Source organism: Protopterus annectens, chromosome 9.part0 (assembly GCF_019279795.1).
Source record: "Protopterus annectens isolate FY-2018-M chromosome 9.part0, PAN1.0, whole genome shotgun sequence".
NCBI lineage: Eukaryota > Metazoa > Chordata > Ceratodontiformes > Protopteridae > Protopterus > Protopterus annectens.
The window spans coordinates 1,712,989,030-1,713,013,533 of NC_056743.1; the positions used below are offsets into that span (position 1 = coordinate 1,712,989,030).

The 24,504-nt window shown below is 40.9% G+C and overlaps 1 protein-coding gene across 1 annotated transcript in view; it reads right to left on the reverse strand.

The window, feature by feature from the left end:
• Window positions 1-24,504, reverse strand: part of LOC122812228 (intercellular adhesion molecule 5-like) — a 469,151-nt gene that overhangs the window by 209,547 nt on the left and 235,100 nt on the right. Inside the window, exon 5 of the mRNA XM_044084581.1 lies at window positions 6,200-6,463. Coding sequence (XP_043940516.1) covers window positions 6,200-6,463 — 264 coding nt within the window. The remainder of the gene's footprint in view (window positions 1-6,199; window positions 6,464-24,504) is intronic.

Below are 24,504 nucleotides of genomic sequence, written 5' to 3' on the forward strand. Positions count from 1 at the left end.
TGGGCTATTTCTACCCCTTTCATCTTTCTGTTTAAAATCCCATGTTTGCGCGGTTTTTGCACTTTTATTAACTCAGCAAGATCATACCTGGATGTCCTGCAGAGTTCTACAGCAGCAGAGAGAGAAAAGGGAGACTTTGAGTGGATTAAGTAAATCTGTTTTGCTTTTTATTGCTTATTTTCACTAGCCGCACTATTCCGAGTGTTTTTTATTAACTTTGCAACTTATTTGAACTGTTTTTTGAATTCTGATATTGTTTGCACTTTAAATGATCATTTCTAAGTGTTTTTCAACTGTTGAACTGTTGAGGGCTACACACTCAAGTGTGATAACCATTTTTCTGTTTTCTGTTTAAAAACCCGTGTTTGTGTGGTTTTGCGCATCACTCAGCTCAATTTAACTAGGGTTAAAGTATTCACAGTGCCAGAAAGTCCGCTCTTCTAATTTTCCCTTAGAACTAGCCACTTTTCTAGTTTTAGCACTCAAAACTGTTTCCCTGTGCACAACACTTGTTCAAAACTCATTGCAAGCACTAAATAATCTACAAATTACTGCAGCACTCAACTTTCCTCACTTTCTGAGGAAAACAGTTTTTAGTATTTAAATTAATAAGCACCTATCCAGGCATCTCTAATGGTCAGCTCCCAGTATTTTCCACTGTCCACCTGATGAATCTGGGCATCTTGAGGCAATGTAGCAATTGCCTCATGTAAACTGACAACCCTCTCCTCCTACCACCCAACACTACAACCTGTGAGAGATGAACTTATATAGCCAAACTGGAAGCCAAGTTCTCTCCAGCCAAGACTGTACTAGACAGTCAAGAGGAGAAGGTTAGCACCTGCACCCCACACCACACTCAACACATAGTCCATATTCATTAAGGATATCCACACCTACAGGCTAGTTGCTCAACATAATGCATCAGAAATTATCCAAATGCAATTAATACTGGGCAAGACTGCAATTCAGGTTGTAGCTTGTTACAGATCCCCCACCATGCCCCAGGATGCCCACACCACGTTTCTTGATATACTAGGTAATATTAAGGTGCAGCCCAATACCCTAATAATGGGTGATTTCAACTACCCCACCATCAACTGGGAAAACTACTCATGTACTAACTCATTTGCTCAATGCTTTCTGGAATTCATAAATTCCAATGCCCTGGATCAGCTTGTCCATACCCCCACCAGGGGCAGCAATATCCTGGACCTGGTCATTACCAATATGGGCAATTGATGTTCCATGCCAGAGGTCAACTCCTTGCTGGTCAGATCCGACCACAAGCTAATCATCCTAGACATCAATATCCTGCCCCCACCTCCTATTAAGGAAACCACCGTAAAAAACTTCTCCAAAGTCTTCTTCATGCTTCTTAAGACAGAAGTGGCAAGCTTCATGACACCCAAACAGACAGAAAATAGAGGTACAACTGCTGAATCCTAAACAAATGCACTATATAAACACATAAACGAGTGCATGGATCATGCCATCCCCAAAAGAACCAAGATGCTATCCTCCAAAAAAAGGAAGCCAATGTGGTGGTCCCCTACCATAAACAAACTCCACAACAGAAGGAAGAAGCTGTTGCAAAAAAAGAGTAAAATCCCCTGATTGCAGGAACTCCTTGGTCAGCCTTAGTAAGAAGCTGAGATCCCTCATAATATCCTCCAAAACTAGTTACAAAAATAAAATCGCCACTGATTCTAAAGACAACCATAAAGCATTCTACAGCTATGTCAAGAATCTCAATGGCGACACTCAGATCTACTCTGAGCTACAGCACAATGGTACTAGATATACAGAACCAACTGATATTGCCAACATCCTGGCAGATAGGTTCAGTGCAAACTTCATCCCCCCTCACTCCCCAAAGGGCCCATCACTATACCGGAAGAATGCAAAGCCACAGTAACCATGGCTGCACAAGTAAAGACTGCACTCTTCAAAGCCAAGAACACAGCATCCATGGGACCTGACAACATCTCAGGCTGCGTTCTGCATGAACAACAGAACTAACTGGCACCCCACCTAAGTACCATGTTCAATCATAGCCTCACTTCAGGCTTTGTGCCTACTGAATGGTGCACAGCGACGGTTATCCCACTCCACAAAGGGGGCTCCACCATGGACCCTGGTAACTGCTGCCCTTTAGTCTGATGACGGGTCTGCAAGGCCATGGAATGTATCATTTTGGAGCTTATAAACAAGGTCATAGGTAACCTCCAAACTCTGGACCCCACTCAGTTTGGGTTTGCAAAAGGTAGGTCATGTCTTCTAAACCTGATTGACTTCTTTGAAGCAGTCACCAGATTCATGGACGTGAGTAAGGTGGTGCACAGATCCTATCTTGACCTCGCCAAGGCTTTCGACACCATCCCCCACTTTGGAATTATAGATAAATGCACTAAACTGGGCATAAATCTCTATGTCATAAGATGGGTGGCCAACTGGCTCACTGACAGAACTCACACAGTGAAAGTAGCCGACTCCAAATCCAACTTCAGACCAGTGCCAAGTGGAGTACCACAGGGCTCAGTCCTGGGTCCTCTCCTGTTTGGCATCTACTTCTCAGAAGTCCGGGCTAATACAGCAGGTCTTTGGCTAATAAAGTTTGCAGATAACTACAAACTAGGTGCCATAATAGAATCGCCTAATGATGTGGACATTCTACAAAGGGGGCTCACTTAGACTGATGCTTGGTGTCAAAGTCATGGCTTCAAGCTCAATGCCAAGAAGTGCATTGTCATCCCCTTTGGAAAAAAACACTGTACCCAAGAACTACCACATAAGCAGTAGCCTATTGAACACCAAAAGTGTGATAAGAGACCTTGGGACACAGGTGGACAGTAGTCACTCCTTTGATAATCACATTGCCACAGTAGTCGGGAAATCCTTTTACGTGGCACATCTCATCACAAAGGGGTTCACCTCCAGAAAAAGAGGTCATTGTTCCTCTTTACTCATCCCTCATCAGACCCATTATAAAATACACCACCCCATTTGGCATGTACCTTGCAAAACATCTATAACAACTAGAAAGGCCACAGAAATACCTCACTAAGAGGATTACCAGCCTCAAACAGACGCCATATGCAGACCATCTCAAATAACTCCAGCTCTACTCCATCATTTATCACCTACTCAGAGATGACCTCTGCCTAACATACAAAGCCATGTCAAACCCAGATCTGTTGGACATGCAACAATTAAAGAAACCACAGTCCCTCCAAGCTACATGCTCCAGGGACCTAAACCTTGCCACCACAATAAACAGAACATGCTGGAGGGATAGATTCCTGTCCCAGGGACTTCCCATGCTCTGGAACAGACTATCCATTCATGTCAAGCAAAGCTCCTCATTATCCCTCTTTAAGAAAAATCTCGACAATTGGATGGAAAATAGGAAATTCACCCAGGGGATCACTTCTGTGGCTGTGCTAGACAGGGGTGCAGGAAAATAACTTTCTTGGGTGGCGAAAGCCAGGGAACTTTTTTGGCTAGGCTTATATAGGCCCAAGGGCTGATAGTATAGTACCTACCTATGAACCTATATATATATATATATATATATATATATATATATATATATATATATATATATATATATATATATATATATATATATATATATATATGACTTTTTAAAAAAAAACACTAAAGTACAAATAGCAACAAGAACAAATGCTAATATTTATTAGCTCTTGTTTTTAACACTGGAACAAGGGACAAGTTGTCATTAATTCCCGAATAATGTGTGGCATCCATCCTTACTTGCCCCCATAACTCTCTTGTCTTTCAATGATCTTTCCATGCCCCCCCACTTGGGTTTCTTGTCACATTTTTTAATATACAAAACAAAAACCCTTTATAGTTAGAACATTTGATGGAGTGCTTATATAGGGCATTGTTAATATTTTTCACCCATATTTCATACCCATGCTCATAAATTCGCTTCTTAAGGCATCTGTCAGTCTTCCTGACATAAAAAGCTGGGCATGTACTGTTGTTGTCTTTCGGCTTTTCCTGGTTAGGGGTCGCCACAGCGGAACTCTGGTCCGCTAATGATTTGCAGTAGATTTTTATGAACGTCGAAGTGCCAGCTCGACGTTCAACCTTCCATGAAGGCACGCCCATTTACACATGTCTTTCGAACGCCCACCCAACTGCGGGGAGGACATGCAGACTCCACACAGAAGGCACTCCCCGCACTCCAGCCAAGAATCGAACGGGAGAACCTCTTGCTATGAGGCAACAACAAGCTAGGCATGTACTACAGGTAGCTAAATAGACCAGTCATTTACTAGTGCAATTTCCATGCTTAGGGTATATAATAATATTAGCTGCATCTTTCAAGTAAACAGCCGATAGTTCTAGATTGTGTTTACACTGTGCACAGTTACCACATTTTTTGTGCCCATTTTTATCCCTTACTGTCTGTGTTATTTTCCAAAATGTTCTTTAGCTTGGGGCCTCTTTTATAGGTGAACAAAGATCTGTTCCCTGGCACTTCTTTCACTTTTTAATCAGATGTCAAAAGCCCCCAATATTTTTCAACAGCATTCTTAATGATAGTGGATCCTGCACTATATTCTAAAACCAAGGCCCTAATAAATTCTTTCTTGTCTGCATCTTTTTCTAAAAAACTCTATCTCCATTAGTCTTTTCTGGGAGTATATATGTGTTGTTAGACCTCACACCTGTTAAACCCTCTCCCAGTAGAGGTTTATATTTGTTTCCCCAGTTGTCATAAACATAATCACTAACGTTTTTTACCTGTTCTTGTGGATAATCTCTTTCTAAAAACATTGTTTCAAGTTTTTTTCCTTTCTACATTGAATATATTGTTACTAGATATCATCCTGGCCAACCTAATGAACTGGCCTCTCACCAAACTCTTCTTTTGAAAAAGAGGATGGGCACTGCTAAAAATAAAGGTAGTTATTAGAAAATGTAGGTTTTCGATATATATTTGAGATAAAAGCCTCTTTGTTTTTGTTTTTGCTTTGGTAACATCTAGGTAGTTGATAGTATCTTTTCCTGTTTGATGTATAAATCTTAAAAAATGGGAAGAGTTGTTAAGATACTCCATAAAAACTTCAATTTGTGGGATGTCTCCACCCCATAAAATAATAATATCATCCAGGAACCTCAAGTATAGTTTTCGTGTTCCTGGAATGGGGAGTGCATCACAAATTCCTTTTCCCATGTCAGCATAATGAGGTTTGCAAAACTGGGGGCACAAGCTGCCCCCATTGCCACCCCTTTTTTTCTGTCTAAAGATGTTACCCTCAAACCACACATAATTGTTAGCAAAGACAATTTCCATACACCACATGGGAAAATTCGTTTTTCTGGATCCAAAACTGCATTTTATGTGCATCTACTGTTTCTACAACAGAGTAAATTATTTCTAACAGAACTGCTTGACTTACAAGTTACCACATGGAATACTCAAGAATGCAGGTATACAGTTGTACAGTTGCATACAAGCTGACATCAAGACAAAAGCAGATCCAGCAAATGCCTGAAGATTTCTCATGCATGAGGTACTTATTTTTCAGTCATATGTTTTTTTCTGTGCTACCTATATACAGATCTGTAACAGGGAATATTTCTAGAGGATGAAATGTCCACTGAAAAACATGAAAATATGAAAGCTAGTAAAAATTATATAAAAGGGAATTCAATGGTTTGTGTACACAGCTGAACAGAAGTATGGTAGTAAGTAAAAACAGATACATCAAACTATGTAAATCACATCTATAACTAAGGAGCATGTGTTGACATATGAGGGAGGCATCAGTTTGTGATTCTAGTAATCTGTGTTTGAATAACAACTTTGGTACCAGATGCCAGATGGTGGGATAAAGGACTGAATCGCTTGTGTATATTGGGTATATTGGCTTGAAAACCCATAGCTGGAAGACTGGGAAGACTTATTAAAGCTGTAAGATCAACAGGGAGTGAGGTGGGCAGAGCTAATGCACAATGACCCTGGAATATAATACTTTTATTGCATTCACCACTAGTTTGGTCCCCTCTTCTCATCCTGTGTGGAGTAATGAATTGGTGAAAGCAGGTTACTGGCAGCACAACTGATGGGAATACTCAAAAGGAGACATGAGTGCAGTATCAGGAAATCAAAAACTGAAATGAAAACATGAGAAACATGCAGTTGTATTCATATACTTACACAGAACATTTAAAATGCCAGTTTTGTTTTTCTTCAGTGTATGCTCATCAACTTTTAGCTCAGTTTCGCAGGTGTAGAGGTTATTGTTATCTTCCTTTTGTGCTCTGAAAATATATGAACCACGTGTATCCATCTCCAGATGTTCTTTATTATGTATAAGATTTATTTTAACTCTGTCGATTTTTTCTCCAGTCACAGAGCAGCTAATGTTTGCAGCAGATCCAGCTTCTACTGTATAAAGGTTGATGACAGGTTCTGGCAGTACTGCAAAAGTAAAAAAAGTAATCAAGTTGTAAAGCCGAAGACAACATTTTAAGTCATGTTATAGTACTGAGGTACATTGTATAATTTTAAGAGCTTGCAGTATGCATTACACAGATACATGGGGGATATGAAAAGGCTGTTGTATTTGACAGATATGGCAATCAGTGTTAGAAAGTGGACAGTAAAGAGCGGCAATTATTAGTACTAGTTGTATGTGCCCAGACATCCAGAGTGTGTAACATTTGACAATTAAATATGTCTGATGGAATGATGGTAAAACTGGTTTTGCTATAGCCCATTGGACTGTTTTAGTGAAAGTTATTTTTAATCAAAAAGTAACTTTTCAGCTGTAGGTAAAGTGCAAGGTGGAAAACCTACAACCTCCCCATGCAAGAAACCTCATGCCTCTGCATCTCTTAATTAGTATAACAGCCACCAAAAGCACACACCTTCAGGAAATGTTTGGTAATTTTGGTGAAATGGTCTGTCAGTTGATTGGGACTCAGACTGAAAAAATCCTGAAGAATTTCAAACTTACGATACTGGTGATTCAGACTTGAGTAACATTGTGGATGCCAGACAGCAGGGAGTCAAAAAGTGAGCAGTCAATGACCATCTCACTGTTCCAAGAAGGGTGAGAACATATCTTCTCCCATAGTGACCAGTAGGGAAACTTGGGATAGTGTGTACTAGAACAAACAACACACACATACACAGACACACACACACACACACACACACACACATACGTATATACATATGTATATGTGTGTGTGTGTGTGTGTGTGTGTATATATATATATATATATATATATATATATATATATATACACACACACACACACACACACACACACACACACATATATTATGAATATGACTGATGGGAACCATCCACTACATCAGTAGGTTATCAGTGGGTTGACATTGTGAAAAGGTGCAAAATGTATTAAAAAACGAATATGTAAAATAATAAAGTGTCATTTTTACAATAGTGGCATGTGTCTAAGGAATGGTCACCATTTTGGGGGGAAGTTATTTAATTTAATTATTTTTCTTAATGAGATAATTATCAAGGTCACCTTTTTTGAAAATGATCCAGGTCATGAATAACACTAACAGAAGATCATAAGCATTATAATGGCATTATGTTTAATGAAATAAAAGTCTGAAAAAATAAAATGATCAACATTAAGTAATGCAACTGCGTAACAAGTAGTCAACCTGTCAGTGTAACATACATGCAATAGTCTGGTTTTATGCTGGTAGTACAAGCATTGCTTGCAACATTCTTAAACCTATGCTAGATGGGAGGCTGCCAGCCCAGCTAGCTGGAATTTTGTAAATAATTCTATGTCATTTGTGAATATTAATATGATTCGTATGCTTGTCTTACAAATGTAAGAAAACTATATGTTATGTGTATATTAAACTACTGGTGCAGAAGTGTGTGTGTTGAACTGTATGTTCTGTACTGAGCTTCAAGAATATAACCACAGTGTACCCTCCTGGAACAGAGTTAACTTGCAAACTCTAAGTAAGTAAGTGAATTGTTTTACTATTGTATTTATCTAAGCAAGAAGACAGGATGTCTATAGCTAGAAGTTCTTTCTGTTGTCTGGAAACAGAAATAATTACCGGATTCAAACATAAAAGTGTTTAACTGTTTTACGAATTCCAGTTCTAGGCAAACTTCTGAGAGATAAGTATTTTTAACACAGAGGTGCTACATTTTAAGTTTCTGTTAGCCTGGGAACTGAAGGCAGAGGTGACAAAGAGTGATGTCATCCAGCTGACTCAGCAGCAATATGTTATTAATTTAAGAACTATCTCTCAGAGAAACTGTTTGCATTTTGTATTTGTCTTTTGATCTAGAAACATCCTCACATCAGCAATTCTGCTTTGCTAATAGTAAGTACTAGATTACAGTAATCTCTCTCGTAGAGATAGATAGGAATATAGTAAGATTAGTTTAGATGTTTTTCTGTATTTATGTGAGACTGTCCTGCAATGTTGTGTTAAATTATTTCCTGTGATTCTGAACTCTGTGTCACTGTGCTGAGTTGTTGAATATTGTCTTGTTCTTTTATTATTTATTATTAAATATATTTAAACATTTTAATTGTGGCTGGTTTGTTTAGAAATATTTAAGCTCTTAGAGTACTTGCATATGTATTTGGTGACACTGTATAGGCCACTCCAATAGGCTTGCTATTGGTCACACTTCCCCTCTGCATAATAGTAACATTACACAGTAGAACTGGTCACTCTTTGGTAAGGGCCTTATAGTAGCTGATAAGTAATGGTGGCAGTGATAACTACCTTATAATCTGGGCAGAAGGGGGCATAGCTAGTAAACTGTGCCAGCCTTCCCCAGGAGTGTATGTATGTTTGTATATAAATCAAATCTCAAAGTGCGTGTGTGTATTAGCTACTTGGGCAGGGACATGAAGCACTGGTTGGACAGAGAGGGTGCAGGAGGTTTTGGCTTGACCACGCGGCTGAGATCTTAACCCTATAGCTGTGCCAGTGGGGAGTCTTATTGGGGATCTGGAGAAAGAGGGAGAAACCAGCCCCAGACTGACTGTGACCTCTGTGTGCACGTAAAGGATTGTTCTGTACTGTGTGTGTATACTTGTCATCCTCCCAATGTGCACATCCCTCACTGGTGCTAGTGGTGAGGAGTAAGGCTCCTTGATTACTGGGCCAGTGTAGGGGCATCACACTGGGCATGCCAATGAATTTAAGGAATTACATTTTATCACTTTTACTCTATGAATGTAAAGGTGCTTGCATGATTCCTACTTTGTGTAAAACTTGTACCATGTATACACAGTGACTTAATTTTATTTAATATGCTTTGTTGTAACAGAGTGCTGACACATCTGAGAAAATTAAACAAACAACAATGTAACTGGACCACAGAAGTAACTTGTTTCTTACTCCTTGTGAATCACAGGAATCATAGGAAGTTCAAGGGTACTGAGTCTTATGACCATTACACCTTGACAGTTTCCACCCTAGATTGTACCTGCCTCTTCAAGGAGGACAAGACCAGTCAAGCCCTGGGTGAATTTCTCTCTCTCCAGATGGTTAGGCTTCTGCCTCTTGATGGCCAATCTGGTTGATGTCACTGTACATGAAGGAAACCTATTGGTACAGCACTGTGTGGAACATTTGGAGGAGAGTTGACTGCTTTGATTTGGGTTTGCATTATTTTTAGTACAAGGTGTTGCCGTTTGAGCTGTCCACTATGCCAGTGTGGGCACAAATGTGTTGCTGTTGTTAGTGGTAAATGCATTGCAGAAAAGACATATGCTGGCGTTCCACTACACAGATGACTGAATTTTCCTGGTTCCATTAGAGCACTGCCTGAACCTGTTCTAACTAAAATTCAAAGGGCTGCATTCACTGGAACAGAGGTGGGCATATCCTTGTGTTATACTCTACCCGAGGGCAGAAATCTGGAGGTCATTATACTGGCATCTTGTCTGCCAGACAAGAGAAGGGTGGAAAGTTGGGAGGGTGGCTTAATGGCTAAGGTGTTTGCCTTACAAACACAAAGTGCAGGGTTTGAGTCTCACTAGGGATAATTGGCTAGGCTTAAAATGGCTCGCAAGGGCAGTTAGCTTAGTACTAAACTATGAACTAAGTTTATGCCCTTCTGTATTATGGGGGTTTGTGTGGCTCATCTCCACATGAGGGTGCACTGCTTACCCAGGAGTTATCATCTCTCAAATCCACTATGTTCTCATAAACCTCCTCTTTGTGTCAACCCCCTGTCAAACATAACTTGGAATGATATACAATTCCCACAGGGTTTTCTCTTTGTGCCACTGACCCCATCTCATGTGTTGATAAGTGACTCATAGCTGAAGTTCTGAGGAGCACATACTGGGTTCTCATTTTTGCTAGGAAAATAAAGCTGCTGAGAAAAGAAGTTGCCAGTACATGTCCCCAAGCTCACTGCAGCTGTGATCATGCTGCATGCTTTTCTGGACATGCTAAAGCTTGAGTCCCTGCTGAAGAGGTCATACAACCAAGTCACAATGTAGTACTTGAATAAGCAATGGGGAATGTGAGCATATGTGATTTGCAGAAAACAAGTATAAGTTATGCAATTGGCATTAGATGACAATATTTCCATAACAGCAGTCCACATCCCAAAGAAAATTCTACAGATTTAGTGAGCCCTTTCATTTCAGTCCCATGGCTGATGATTCTGTATTCGCAGGATCCTTCAGATGTGTACTGCTCCAGAAATTAATCTGCCTGTCTGCCACAAAGGACAATGTGGTACTCCTCAAGTTCACTCAGAAGTGTTTTCACTAGTAGGGTGTTGAAGATTAAGCTAATCCAAGTTCAATTTAGAGGCTTTCTTTGTCACCAGGAGGGCTGCCAGCTGCACATTAGGGCATGATTGCATCATTTGAGCTGCTGATCCTGCCAGAGCTTCCATATGGGATCTTGGATAACCATGAGGCTGCTATGCAACTTTCCAAAAGGTAGCCTTCTGCCATGGGAAGTGGTTCGCTATTTGGGAAAAGTAGTGTTCTCTTCATTTACTGTTGATGAACCTGCATTTCTGTTTGGGCTATTTCAAGTGCAAGCTTCAACAGGGCCTAAACTACCCTACTCTTAATGTAGAAGCTTCAACAGGGCCTAAACTATCCTACTGTTAATGTACAAGCTTCAACAGGGCCTAAACTATCCTACTGTTAATGTACAAGCTTCAAGAGGGCCTAAACTATCCTACTGTTAATGTACAAGCTTCAACAGACCTAAACTATCCCAATGTTAATGTACAAGCTTCAACAGGGCCTAAACTATCCTACTGCTAATGTACAAGCTTCGACAGGCCGTAAACTATCCTACTGTTATTGTACAAGCTTCAACAGGGCCTAAACTATCCTACTGTTAATGAACAAGCTTTCACCATTTGGGCACATTTTGATCTTGTGGAAGTTAGAACTCTGGTTCTCTAAAGGTTGTTAAAACACTTCCTGAAAAGTGGTCACTCAGTTTCTGCCTCCTTTGAAGAATCATTCTTATACTTGGGAGATGAAACTCATGACTAATAGCCTTACCTATCCTTCTTTTGAGCTAGCTGGCTCAGCAATGTTAGTCTTTCACTTAGAAGACATTGTTCCAAGTAGTCATATGTCAAGCAGATTTCAGAGCTTCAGGCTCTTATTTGTAGGGGAAACATATATGCTCTTATAAAAGGAATTTGATTCTCTTTGGGTAAAAACTTCTTTCTTTCTGAAAGTGATTTTGGAACTCTAGTGTTTGCTTCTCCATTTACCATCTTTTTTCTTGTATAGAATCAATGGGTACAAGGGTCCTTCTTGCCCCAGATGCACACCATTAGCTCAGATTTTATCTGAACCGGGTGGATGAACTTGAAGATGTACCAGGTTGTGAAGGCTTACTTACTAATGGCAAAGCTAAAACTATCCACATAGTCATTACTGTGACTTGTATACAGAGTTTTGTTTGCCAGTTTGCTGCTGCAAGACTCAGCTTACAGAGCCTTGTCTCTCTTGCTCCACTGTCTCTGGGATGCAATTTTTGTACTGTTTTGGATCTAGTCAAGCTTAAACCATTGCAGAGATTTGCTTGTAGCAACCATATCTGTTGATCTATAAACATACCAACTGCACTAGATGCCAGTTTCTGACCTTCATTCCATTTTGTTGGATTTTTTTCTCCATTATCTTTGGGTGCTCTGTTCCCTGTAAGCACTGTAAGTGACTTCATATGCTTATTTATTGTGTATGGCTTTCAGGTGCTGCTCACTCAGAGTTACCTGAAGGCAGAACCAAGAGGCATAAGTCCAGGTACACCCTTGATTCATGGTGTACTAATGTCATGTCATGAGCTGCTGAAACATGGAAACACTGTGTGTAAACAAAGAATGAATGAATGAATGAATGAAGGAATGAATGTCTGAACCATTATCATAGTTGTCCAAATTAAAGTATACATATTAGCAATTATTCTTTTTTGGTATTGATCTTAAAACATTGTCTGCGGAAAAAGCAGAGTTGTTGTAAAGCTCCAAAACCAAAAAGCATTCATCCTATACAATTGACTAACACAGAAATATCAATAAACATATAGAAAAACCTTGCAAAGATATAAACAAACAAAAAAAATGTTTAGGGGCAACCACCCCAAATGCCCGTGTTTTCATGCCCCTTTCCTAAATGTATTCTACCTCCAAGATTGCTTCCACATTGTAAAATGGGCCCTGTCTACTAAATCATGCCACATCAAAAAAAGGGCAATAAAGTTATAATATTTAAGAAGGATGAATGTTAAAAATCAAATAATTAATTACTTAGCCTATAAGACCTGTAGGCAGTGTCTGTTGGTCATTTTACTCTGATTTAATAGCATTTTCAGGAAAATCATTATGCCTTATAATTTGTATCTTTGGAACAGATTTTAAGTTCACAAATACAGCACAACAGTCAAATTCAAAATGTTCTATTTTAATACTTTCTAATTTAATCTGTTTTATATTCCATATTTTTGGCTTGGTCATTTCTGTTTTGTGCTAAAGTGATATTAGCATAAAGTAGTAGAACCTGTTAAAGATGAACTCATATGATAAGCTGTCATGACTTGTTATTTCTGCCTCTGCAGGTTTCGAGTTTTTATAAATTCAGCACTAAGACTACAGGTGCCACCAGAAACAACCCCTAAACATTTGAGGCTGAAGGCCAGCTATTTTTTTAAGGCTGACTGTACAATCTATTCTAGTTAACTGTTAAAAGTGGAAAATTACTGCAGACCATGTGGGGTCATATGTATTGACAAAGATGCTTCCCAAAGCTATGTAACCTCTTCCAGACTCAGATTTCCTTAGATGCCTCACCCCAACTGCTTCGTTGCAATTCTTCTGGTTAATCTGTCTTCCTTGCCAAATGCTTTCATTTTGAATCTTACCTTACTTATATTCAACTGAAATTCTACTCTAGGACTTAAATTTATGGATGCTTTGAATGTGATTTCTATAGCCTATCTGAAACTTCACGGTTATCAGAAATTGCTGTACAAAGGGATGGATGTCTCTGTCAGATGTCCTCACCACTGCACCTAGTAAACAAGCAAGTAATTGCATTTCTAGCATCTTACCTTCATTTTCTGCAGACATTTAAGCTCGAAACCAGATGAGCTTTTGAACTCCACCTCAGGAGCTCTCCTGAGAATGAGATCATCTTCAATTCATCATGATTATTTTTCAAATAAGACAGTATAGACTGCACACAATTTAATTAAAACATTCAGAATACCCTTGTGCAGACCTTTTGAATGAATTCTTTGTTCAAAAAGGAGGGGAATTTCAACTTTTTTTAACTTTATTTTTTTCCATTGTGGACGAAGCTCCACCTACCTACTGCCATGGGGGGATTTACTCCGTGCACCCCTTCACTTACATGCTCAATCTAAGACTGTGGCTAATAGAGGAAGTGGAGTTTCCAATACCACAATCAGCTTGTATTTTCACCTGCTACACTTTCCTATACAACTGGTTAGTGCAAGGATGCCTGACTCTCATAATAAACTCATGAGCAATTGTAGCTGTTGCATGAGTTACCATGAACTAAGCAGCAGAACAACGGAGGACCAGTTTGGTTAAATTCAGATTACTGAGTTTTTTCCTTACTCAGTACATCCCTATTTTGGTATAGGATTCATAGGTTTGTACTAGCTATGCAGTTCAGAAGACCATTATGGCATCTAGTCCAAATTCCAAATTGCCTCAAAGCACCATTGGTTAAGTGACTTGCTCAAGGTCAGACAAAAGGCAAATGAAGCCTGAAGGAATCAAATCGTGTACAACAGGAAGTAGCTCATTAACAGCTCATAACCTCAGTCCTCTGCACTAACTGCCAGACTAATATCCATAGTTAAGCATATTCTAGGTGCAAGACTACAGCTTCTTGCATGGAGAGTAGCTACTTTGTGGTAGTCAATCATTTGACAAAAGCAAACTATTTACTCTGGCCATGAATTTTTAGATGATATTTTGCAGGTGAATATATAGGAGGTAGTTATGCAACCCCACCTGAAGAAGTCAGCTCTTCTGGTATCATGATATGTGCCTATCATTAATTGTCTGTGCCACTGTTACCTGGAGTGAACCACACTTCTCCCACTAGGGTCTATTTTGTCTTTAGATAATAGCATCAGTTTTCTCTTTTAGATTATTGTATCCATTCATGACATTAGCCTATATTGGTACCTCGGGTAACTTCAGTTCCATTCAGCGCAAGATCAGGTAGCCATTGCTAACACTTTATACTACTAGATAATTCCACAGAGGTTGCTATTCTTGCACAAGTTTCTTTTAATATGGCATTATAGCAGAATCTAATGACAATAAAGTCTGCATTTTATTTAGGAGAGATGAATATTACTGTATTACCTACATGTTACACAATGACTGCTAACTTTTTCCAAGATTCAGATTTATTTTTTCAGGGCTATATTTGCATGGTGCGCACTAATACCTGGCTGAAAATTTTACTTACCTACAAACAGTTAAATTTATTCATTTATTTATTGACATTTGTTTACCAGGAAAGTCCATCTGGGCGCAGGTGCCCTTTTTCAGAGAAGACCTGGGGAGAAAATCTCCAAAAGCTAAATGATGTTACACCATGATTTATACATGGCTAAGTGATGGCTGACAGGGCTATCTTCATCTGTAAGGCTCAAACTGTTTTTCACAGGGCTATACTTTATGTAGTTTTAAGTGTTATCTACACATACAGGGCTTTTTGGTTGCTTATTTATAGAGGGCTAAGGGTGGTTTTGTTTGCAGTGTTTAAACAGCAGCTTATTCAAAATAGTTCAACCACTGCTGTCATCATAACTGTCATCATCATCGATCCCTTTTTCCAGTTTTACATGGAGTTGGTTTGTCACTTTAAATGTCTTCACTTTTCTCAATTTAGACACTCTCTTCCACCTTCTTTAGTAGTCATGCCCTTCCATCCCAGGTCTTCTCTCACCCAGTCCATCCATCTCTTGGCTGGGCATCCTCATTTCCGCTTGCCTTTTTCCTGTATCTCCAGTCCTCTGCTTTCTTGCACATTACCGAACCTTTGAAGAATGTTCTGCTTGACTTCCGCTGTATTGAGGCTACTTTGGCTTTTACCTTGTTATGTCATAATTTCCTCATAGGTTCATAGGTTCATGGGTTCATACTAGGCTATCTGCCCTAGGGCATTTATAAGCCTAGCCAGAGTATGTTTGGCTTTCGCCATCCATTTTAAATTAATTTTGCTATGCCCTTTTTCGAGGTTAGTATACTGTGCCTCTGTCTAACAGTGACACAGAAGTGATACCCGGGGTAAACCTACGATCTCTCATCCACTCATCAAGATTCCTCTTGAAGAGAGTCAATGAGGGACTCTGCCTAACCTGGACTGGGATTTTATTTCAGAGTGAAGGGAGCCTCTGGGTTATGAATCTGTCCCTCCAGCATGTCCTATTTATTTCAGTGCTGAGGTTCAAGTCTCTCGAGCGAGTAGCTCGATGTGAATTGGATTTTTTGAGGTGCAGCATGTCCCTTAATTCCGGGTTGGACATGGTTTTATACATCAGGCACAGGTCACCTCTGAGCAGGTGGTATGCCACTGAGTAGAGCTGGAGTTTCTTTAACCGGGCAGCATATGGCATCTGTTTGAGCCCTTTGATCCTCTTGGTGAGGTACTTTTGGGGTCTTTCCAGTTGCTGCAGGTGTTTGGTAAGGTACATCCCAAAAGGGGCATTGTACTCAATTACGGGCTTGATGAGGGATGGGTAAAGAGACACAATGACCTCCCCTAATCTAGATGTGAATCCCTTCATGATTAGGTGGGCTATATAAAATGTTTTTCTGACCACTTTGGCCAGAGATTGCTATCAACATGGGTCCCCAGGTCCCTAATTACTTCTGTACTTAATGGATTACCACCTATGTGGTAATTTGTGGGCACTTTGTTTTTGCCAAAGGGGATGACTATACACTTTTTGGCGTTTAGCTTGAGGCCATGGCTCTGGCACCAGTTGTCTGTTTCTATGAGGCCCTTTTGGAGGATGCTTGTGTCGGCTGGAGAGTCGATTATGGCGCCCAGTTTGCAGTCATCTGCGAACTTGGTCAGCCACAGTCCTTCTGTGTTGGCCTGTACCTCTGAGAAATATATACCGAACAAGAGAGGTCCCAGGACTGAGCCTTGTGGGAAGCCACTTGTAACTGGTTTGGAGTCTGACATGGCTCCAGCAATTCTAAACATGTGGGTTCTGTCCTTGAGCCAGTTTGCAACCCATCTAGTGACATAGGGGTTTATATTTAAGCTGGTGAGCTTATCTATAATGCCCGAGTGTGGTATTATATCGAAGGCTTTTGCGAGGTCCAGGTAGGCTGTGTGGACCACCTTCCATTCGTCAATGGCCTTGGTGACTGTTTCAAAGAAGTTGACCAGGTTTAAGAGGCAGGATCTGCACTTAACAAAGCCGTACTGGGTAGGATCCAGTGTCTGTAGGTCCCCAATACCTTTATTTATGAGGTCCATGATGATCCTTTCCATAGCTTTGTAGACCAAGCTAGTCAGGCTTATGGGGCGATAGTTTCCAGGGTCCATTGAGGCACAACCTTTGTGGAGAGGGACCACTGTTGCTGTACACCACTCTTTGGGTACATATCCTGTAGTAAGGCTGAGATTAAACAGTAGTTTTATGTTTGGGTTTAGCTCTTCTTGGAGTTCATGTAGGACGCAGGCCGGGACACCATCTGGTCCCACTGATGCTGTGTTTTTTGCTTTGGAGAGGGCGGCTCTTACCTGAGCATCTGAGATGTCAGGGGGCAGCACTCTGCTGGGATAGATATTTGCCCTTTTGGTGGGAGTTTGCGCTGAACCTGTCAGCTAGGATGTTGGCAATGTCTGTGGGTTCAGTGTATTTTTTGTCATTTTGGACTAATTCTGAGCATATCTGGGAATTCTCACCCAGGTTCCTAACATAACTAAAGAAAGCCTTGTGATTATCCTTAGTGTCCTGTGCAATTTTTCTCTCGAAGCTGGCCTTAGACGATTTTATGAGTGCCCTTAGTTTTTTGCTAATACTGATCAGAGATGCCTTCCCTTTTTGGGATGATTTTGCTCTATCATGTACTAGCTTCCTCCTTCTATTGTATAGTTTGTTTATGGCTGGGGTCCACCAGACAGGACGTCTGCCTTTGGAGGATTGGGTCTTGGTTTTATTTGGGATTGCATGATCCATGCATTCCTGAAGGTGTTCAAAGAATGCATTTATAAAGGATTCTGCGGTCTGGGCCGTATTTTTCACAGGCCCGGGGGCTTTGAAGGAATCCATCTCAGTTTTGAGGAGTGTGAAATTTGCTTTAGAGAAGTTTTTCACTGTGGTTTTCTGGGCAGGGGGTGGGGTTGGGATGTGAATATCCAGTGAGATCAGTTTATGGTCTGATCTTACCAGTGAGGGATACACTTCTGGTCTGGAGTATAGAGTCCCCATGTTGGTGATGATCAGGTCCAGTATGTTTTCCCCTCTTGTGGGAGTGGTAACAAGTTGTTCCATAGCATTTGAGTTTATGAATTCTCTGAACCTTTGGGCTAGGGTGTTGGAGCTAGAGTAATGCTCCCAGTCTATGTTTGGGTAGCTGAAGTCGCCCAATATAATGGTGTTTGGAGAGACCTTCATATTTTCCAGTGTTCTCAGGAAGGCCGAGTGGGGTTCCTGGGTTTGGGAGGGTGGTCTGTAGCAGGCTATAAAGTGGAAGGCAGTTTTACCCACTGTTAGTTGCACATGGATAGTCTCTGATGCTTCGTGCTTTGCCACCAACCTGGAGGTGTGGGTATCTTTGATGAATATCGATACTCTCCCTCCTTTTGTGGTTCGGTCCAAGTTTTGGGGCCGAAAAGCATGGTATGAGGTATAACCTGGTAGTGCTGGGGTGCTCTCGGGAGCCCTGAACCAGGTTTCTGTTACTGCACAGATATCGATGTTCTCCATGCTAAGGAGAGTTTCAAGTGCGTGCATCTTGAGGTTTAGACTTCTGACGTTGAGTAGCATTACTCTTAGTTTCTTATCCCTTGTGATACCTATGGAGGTGGGTTTGTCTTTTGAGCCTTGCCTAAAAAAGGCACTATGGGGGTAGCAAGAGCCTTTGCCAATATCCAAAAGCCCAGGGGTGACAGGTGTAAGCTGTCCCTAGCGAAGCATCGTGGCTTGTCAAGCATATCATCCCAGGCTGACAGGCATTGGATCCCCTTTGAATGACACCAGTACTTAAGCCAATTGTTGAAATTGATCATCTTGTCTTCATATTGTGGCATCATTCTTGGTGAGGGTAAGATGCTACTCAAGGTCAGGGTCATACCAGCCTGGGCTACATGCTCAGAGAGATCCTCTATGTCTCTTTTCATGTAGTCCAGGGAGGTACATCTCAGGTCATTCACACCAGCATGGACAATGACTGAGTCATATTTGTACTTGCCTTGGAGTGACCTGAGTGCTTGTGTTATGTGGCGGATCCTAGCGCCCGACAGGCTGCTCACCCTGACCATCTCCTTGTTCAGCCTGGTGAGCGGGACGTCAGTGTGCCTGATGGTAGAGTCACCTATTACAAGTGTATCAGGTGTGTTGTTTAGCCTTAAGGGCTGTGACTGTTCGGCACACTGGCTTTGTGAGATATGTGTTGCACGTGTTTTGTTTTGGGGTAGCAGTTGCTTGGGTGTCTGCTTTGGAGGTCTCTGCTGCTTAGGCAGATCTTTACTTAGAGCCTCCGAGTATGTTTTTGTGTGATTATGTGTTTAGTTTACTGTCGTGGTAGGTCTGTGTGAGACTGGAATTGTAGTGAGTGTGGTTTCCTTCTCCTCCTGACTGGCTATGCCAGTACTGAGTTGAGAGAGCTTAGCCTCCAGTTTGGCTATATGGTTGCATCTCTCACATGTGTTGGAATTTGTTGGGAGGAGGAGAGGGTTGTCTGTGTACATGAGGCAGTTGTAACATTGCCTCAAGATTCCCATGTTCACCAGCTGGACTGGAGAGGAGATTGACAACTGACCTTTGGACATGCTAGAGTAATATTGGGAATTCCTTTATAATTGAAAACAAGGGCCAATGGGGAGTGAGGGTGTAGTGCTTTTAATTTTTAGTGCTGACTTTTAAGTGCCTGGTAACTTAAGTGCAATATGTTACAGGTAACTTAAATGCAAAAACTTCTTTTAAAACTTTTTGGCTGCTGTGCTCTTCTGGCTTCAGCGTCGGAACACTTTAGTCCCTGCTCTCCCCTATTTGGATACACCTGTGTGGACTTCCAGACCTACATCTCAAGCCTTCCCAGCTTATCCAGTCCGCCAAGCAACTCAACAAACTCTGCTGCTCTCTCCCCCTATTTGGACTAGAATCAAGCCTCCCCTTGAAGAAACCAAGGAAGTATGTGCACCATCTGCTAAACCTACTGTTGTTTAGTTATTTTAGCCCCGCTAGGTGTTCTGAACGCTTCCCTGCCAAGAAGCCAGCAGTCAGCCCTTCCTCTTCTTTTTTGTACAGCCACCCTTCCTCTTCTACTAGCTCCACTTACCTACACTGTCCTCATCCTCCTCCACTCAGTTATTCTACCCCTTCGACAGCCTCTGTGGACCTTAGTTGCATCCCAGCACCTGGCCACTAGATGGCGTCCTCTCCCTATTAATCTACTTTCTGCCTTATACTCTATTTCATCTTTATCTTCTCCCCCTTTAATCTGTAAAGCCCTATTTCTTACTTTACTCTCTTAATCCACTATAGTCCTCTCTTTCATACTACATCTCTGTCCCCTGTACTTACCTGTTGCTTTCCCCACTCCAACGATAGATTCTTGATCTTCCCTTGCCTTCCTGGACCTCTGCTGTCCTACTCTCCTACCTTGCTGCACTGCTCTTCTCTCTCTCACTCCCACTACACCCCTTATCTGTCTGCTCCGCTGATCTTCCACACTCCTACATCTTGCTCTGCTCTCTACTCACTAATTTACTCTACCCTATAATCAGAGACCCCCATATCCTCCTCTACCTAACTTCACTTCATAGCTTCTTTTCTTCTCTATACTTCTGTCTCTCCCTCACTCACTTACTTCCAGCATGCCCACCCCCCTCATACATCGCAGAATCTCATCTCTTCTCGTCCCTACCTATTAACCTGTTATCTTAGCCCCTCCCCTCTCTTCCCACAACACCCTCCCAGAGGTTTCTTATACTTCCCAAATCCTCTGGCGCCATCTTTTAAAACTTTTTGGCTGCTGTGCTCTTCTGGCTTCAGCGTCGGAACAGTAAGTAGAGTTGAAGTTTAATTATCTGCTGTTTTTATTTAATATTTGGCGCGCTCTCCAGGGCACGCTCAATTGTATGCAGTCCAGTACGGGATTTTAGTGGAAACATCTTAGCTTTGTTTGTCCCTGTATATGCTGAGTGACCACGCTCTATCGTTCCTGGGGAACAGTCTAATGTAATGAGCAAGTTTCAGACTGGTCGCTTGATTTGAAGAATCGCAAGGCTTTTCCACGTATTTGTATTTTGCATTGTTTATGATTTAATGCATACCTCATGAAGTCCTTCGCATTTGTTAGCAAGTGGGACCGTTTGATATGAGACTATTTCATTCTAAATTTATTCCTGTTGAGTTTGCTTTAATACTTGTGTGAACCACTGATGCCCTTCTTTTTTGTTTAAATTGATTACGTGAGTCTATGAAATACCTTGCGCATTACAGGCACGTCCCTGTTAGTCGTACGGCCTGACTTAGAAAATGCTTGTAAAATTCTAATACTGCGAAGCTATTTTACTGTCTAGAAATATTCTGTTTAAGATATACTTAGCATTACAGGCACGTCCTTGCTAGTCCTACGGCATGAAATAGAAATGCGTGTAAGGCTTTAACTTTGTGAAGCTATCTTGTTCCCCATTGTTTTAAAATCAATTAGACAAGCAAAAAGCCCTAGAATATTACATCCGAGGAGTGTGTTTCACTATACTGAAAACTAACTACCTAGTAACCGTCTTGCAGTTGGGGATTTCAAATTGTCTTTTTACAAATGTATTTTAAACCTGCGTGCTTCAAGATATTTTATGTTGTCCTAGCTGATAACTAGCTGATAACACGCGTGCTTATAGCGGGTTACCTACATTACTGTGACAACGCTCTGAAGTGTACTAGCTACTTTACTGTACAAACACTGACTATACTCATGCTTTTACCTGAATGTACTTGCTGCACATCTCTGAACAAAAGCACATAAACGCTTAGCTGTGGCTAATTACTGCCTTTCTTATTCATGGTATAACATAATACTACATAGCCTACATAGCAGGACATATTTATCTACATAGCAGGCTATATCTATTTATTTATCTACATAGCCTATATAGCAGGACGTATTTATCTTAGATTAAGTAATTTATTTTACCATACCAATATATTGTAGATATACACTCAATTTCAGGTTTACTCCTTTTTGTATAAAAGCTATTTGGATAACTGTGTAACCTCTGTACATTGTAATTGTTTTTTTTTAGCTGATACTAACCTCTTGCTTAATTCTTAAACTCTGCACTATTTTGTTGCTCACTGCATCACCGGAACCATACCACAGCTATTAATTTTTGTGTCTCCATATTACTAAACCTCCATTTCTCTCCTGTCTGCAGCTTTAGTCCCTGCTCTCCCCTATTTGGATACACCTGTGTGGACTTCCAGACCTACATCTCAAGCCTTCCCAGCTTATCCAGTCCGCCAAGCAACTCAACAAACTCTGCTGCTCTCTCCCCTATTTGGACTAGAATCAAGCCTCCCCTTGAAGAAACCAAGGAAGTATGTGCACCATCTGCTAAACCTACTGTTCTTTAGTTATTTTAGCCCCGCTAGGTGTTCTGAACGCTTCCCTGCCAAGAAGCCAGCAGTCAGCCCTTCCTCTTCTTTTTTGTACAGCCACCCTTCCTCTTCTACTAGCTCCACTTACCTACACTGTCCTCATCCTCCTCCACTCAGTTATTCTACCCCTTCGACAGCCTCTGTGGACCTTAGTTGCATCCCAGCACCTGGCCACTAGATGGCGTCCTCTCCCTATTAATCTAATTTCTGCCTTATACTCTATTTCATCTTTATCTTCTCCCCCTTTAATCTGTAAAGCCCTATTTCTTACTTTACTCTCTTAATCCACTATAGTCCTCTCTTTCATACTACATCTCTGTCCCCTGTACTTACCTGTTGCTTTCCCCACTCCAACGATAGATTCTTGATCTTCCCTTGCCTTCCTGGACCTCTGCTGTCCTACTCTCCTACCTTGCTGCACTGCTCTTCTCTCTCACTCCCACTACACCCCTTACCTGTCTGCGCTGATCTTCCACACTCCTACATCTTGCTCTGCTCTCTACTCACTAATTTACTCTACCCTATAATCAGAGACCCCCATATCCTCCTCTACCTAACTTCACTTCATAGCTTCTTTTCTTCTCTATACTTCTGTCTCTCCCTCACTCACTTACTTCCAGCATGCCCACCCCCCTCATACATCGCAGAATCTCATCTCTTCTCGTCCCTACCTATTAACCTGTTATCTTAGCCCCTCCCCTCTCTTCCCACAACACCCTCCCAGAGGTTTCTTATACTTCCCAAATCCTCTGGCGCCATCTTTTAAAACTTTTTGGCTGCTGTGCTCTTCTGGCTTCAGCGTCGGAACAGTAAGTAGAGTTGAAGTTTAATTATCTGCTGTTTTTATTTAATATTTGGCGCGCTCTCCAGGGCACGCTCAATTGTATGCAGTCCAGTACGGGATTTTAGTGGAAACATCTTAGCTTTGTTTGTCCCTGTATATGCTGAGTGACCACGCTCTATCGTTCCTGGGGAACAGTCTAATGTAATGAGCAAGTTTCAGACTGGTCGCTTGATTTGAAGAATCGCAAGGCTTTTCCACGTATTTGTATTTTGCATTGTTTATGATTTAATGCATACCTCATGAAGTCCTTCGCATTTGTTAGCAAGTGGGACCGTTTGATATGAGACTATTTCATTCTAAATTTTTTCCTGTTGAGTTTGCTTTAATACTTGTGTGAACCACTCGATGCCCTTCTTTTTTGTTTAAATTGATTACGTGAGTCTATGAAATACCTTGCGCATTACAGGCACGTCCCTGTTAGTCGTACGGCCTGACTTAGAAAATGCTTGTAAAATTCTAATACTGCGAAGCTATTTTACTGTCTAGAAATATTCTGTTTAAGATATACTTCGCGCATTACAGGCGCGTCCTTGCTAGTCCTACGGCATGAAATAGAAATGCGTGTAAGGCTTTAACATTGTGAAGCTATCTTGTTCCTCATTGTTTTAAAATCAATTAGACAAGCAAAAAGCCCTAGAATATTACATCCGAGGAGTGTGTTTCACTATACTGAAAACTAACTACCTAGTAACCGTCTTGCAGTTGGGGATTTCAAATTGTCTTTTTACAAATGTATTTTAAACCTGCGTGCTTCAAGATATTTTATGTTGTCCTAGCTGATAACTAGCTGATAACACGCGTGCTTATAGCGGGTTACCTACATTACTGTGACAACGCTCTGAAGTGTACTAGCTACTTTACTGTACAAACACTGACTATACTCATGCTTTTACCTGAATGTACTTGCCGCACATCTCTGAACAAAAGCACATAAACGCTTAGCTGTGGCTAATTACTGCCTTTCTTATTCATGGTATAACGTAATACTACATAGCCTACATAGCAGGACATATTTATCTACATAGCAGGCTATATCTATTTATTTATCTACATAGCCTATATAGCAGGACGTATTTATCTTAGATTAAGTAATTTATTTTACCATACCAATATATTGTAGATATACACTCAATTTCAGGTTTACTCCTTTTTGTATAAAAGCTATTTGGATAACTGTGTAACCTCTGTACATTGTAATTGTTTTTTTTTAGCTGATACTAACCTCTTGCTTAATTCTTAAACTCTGCACTATTTTGTTGCTCACTGCATCACC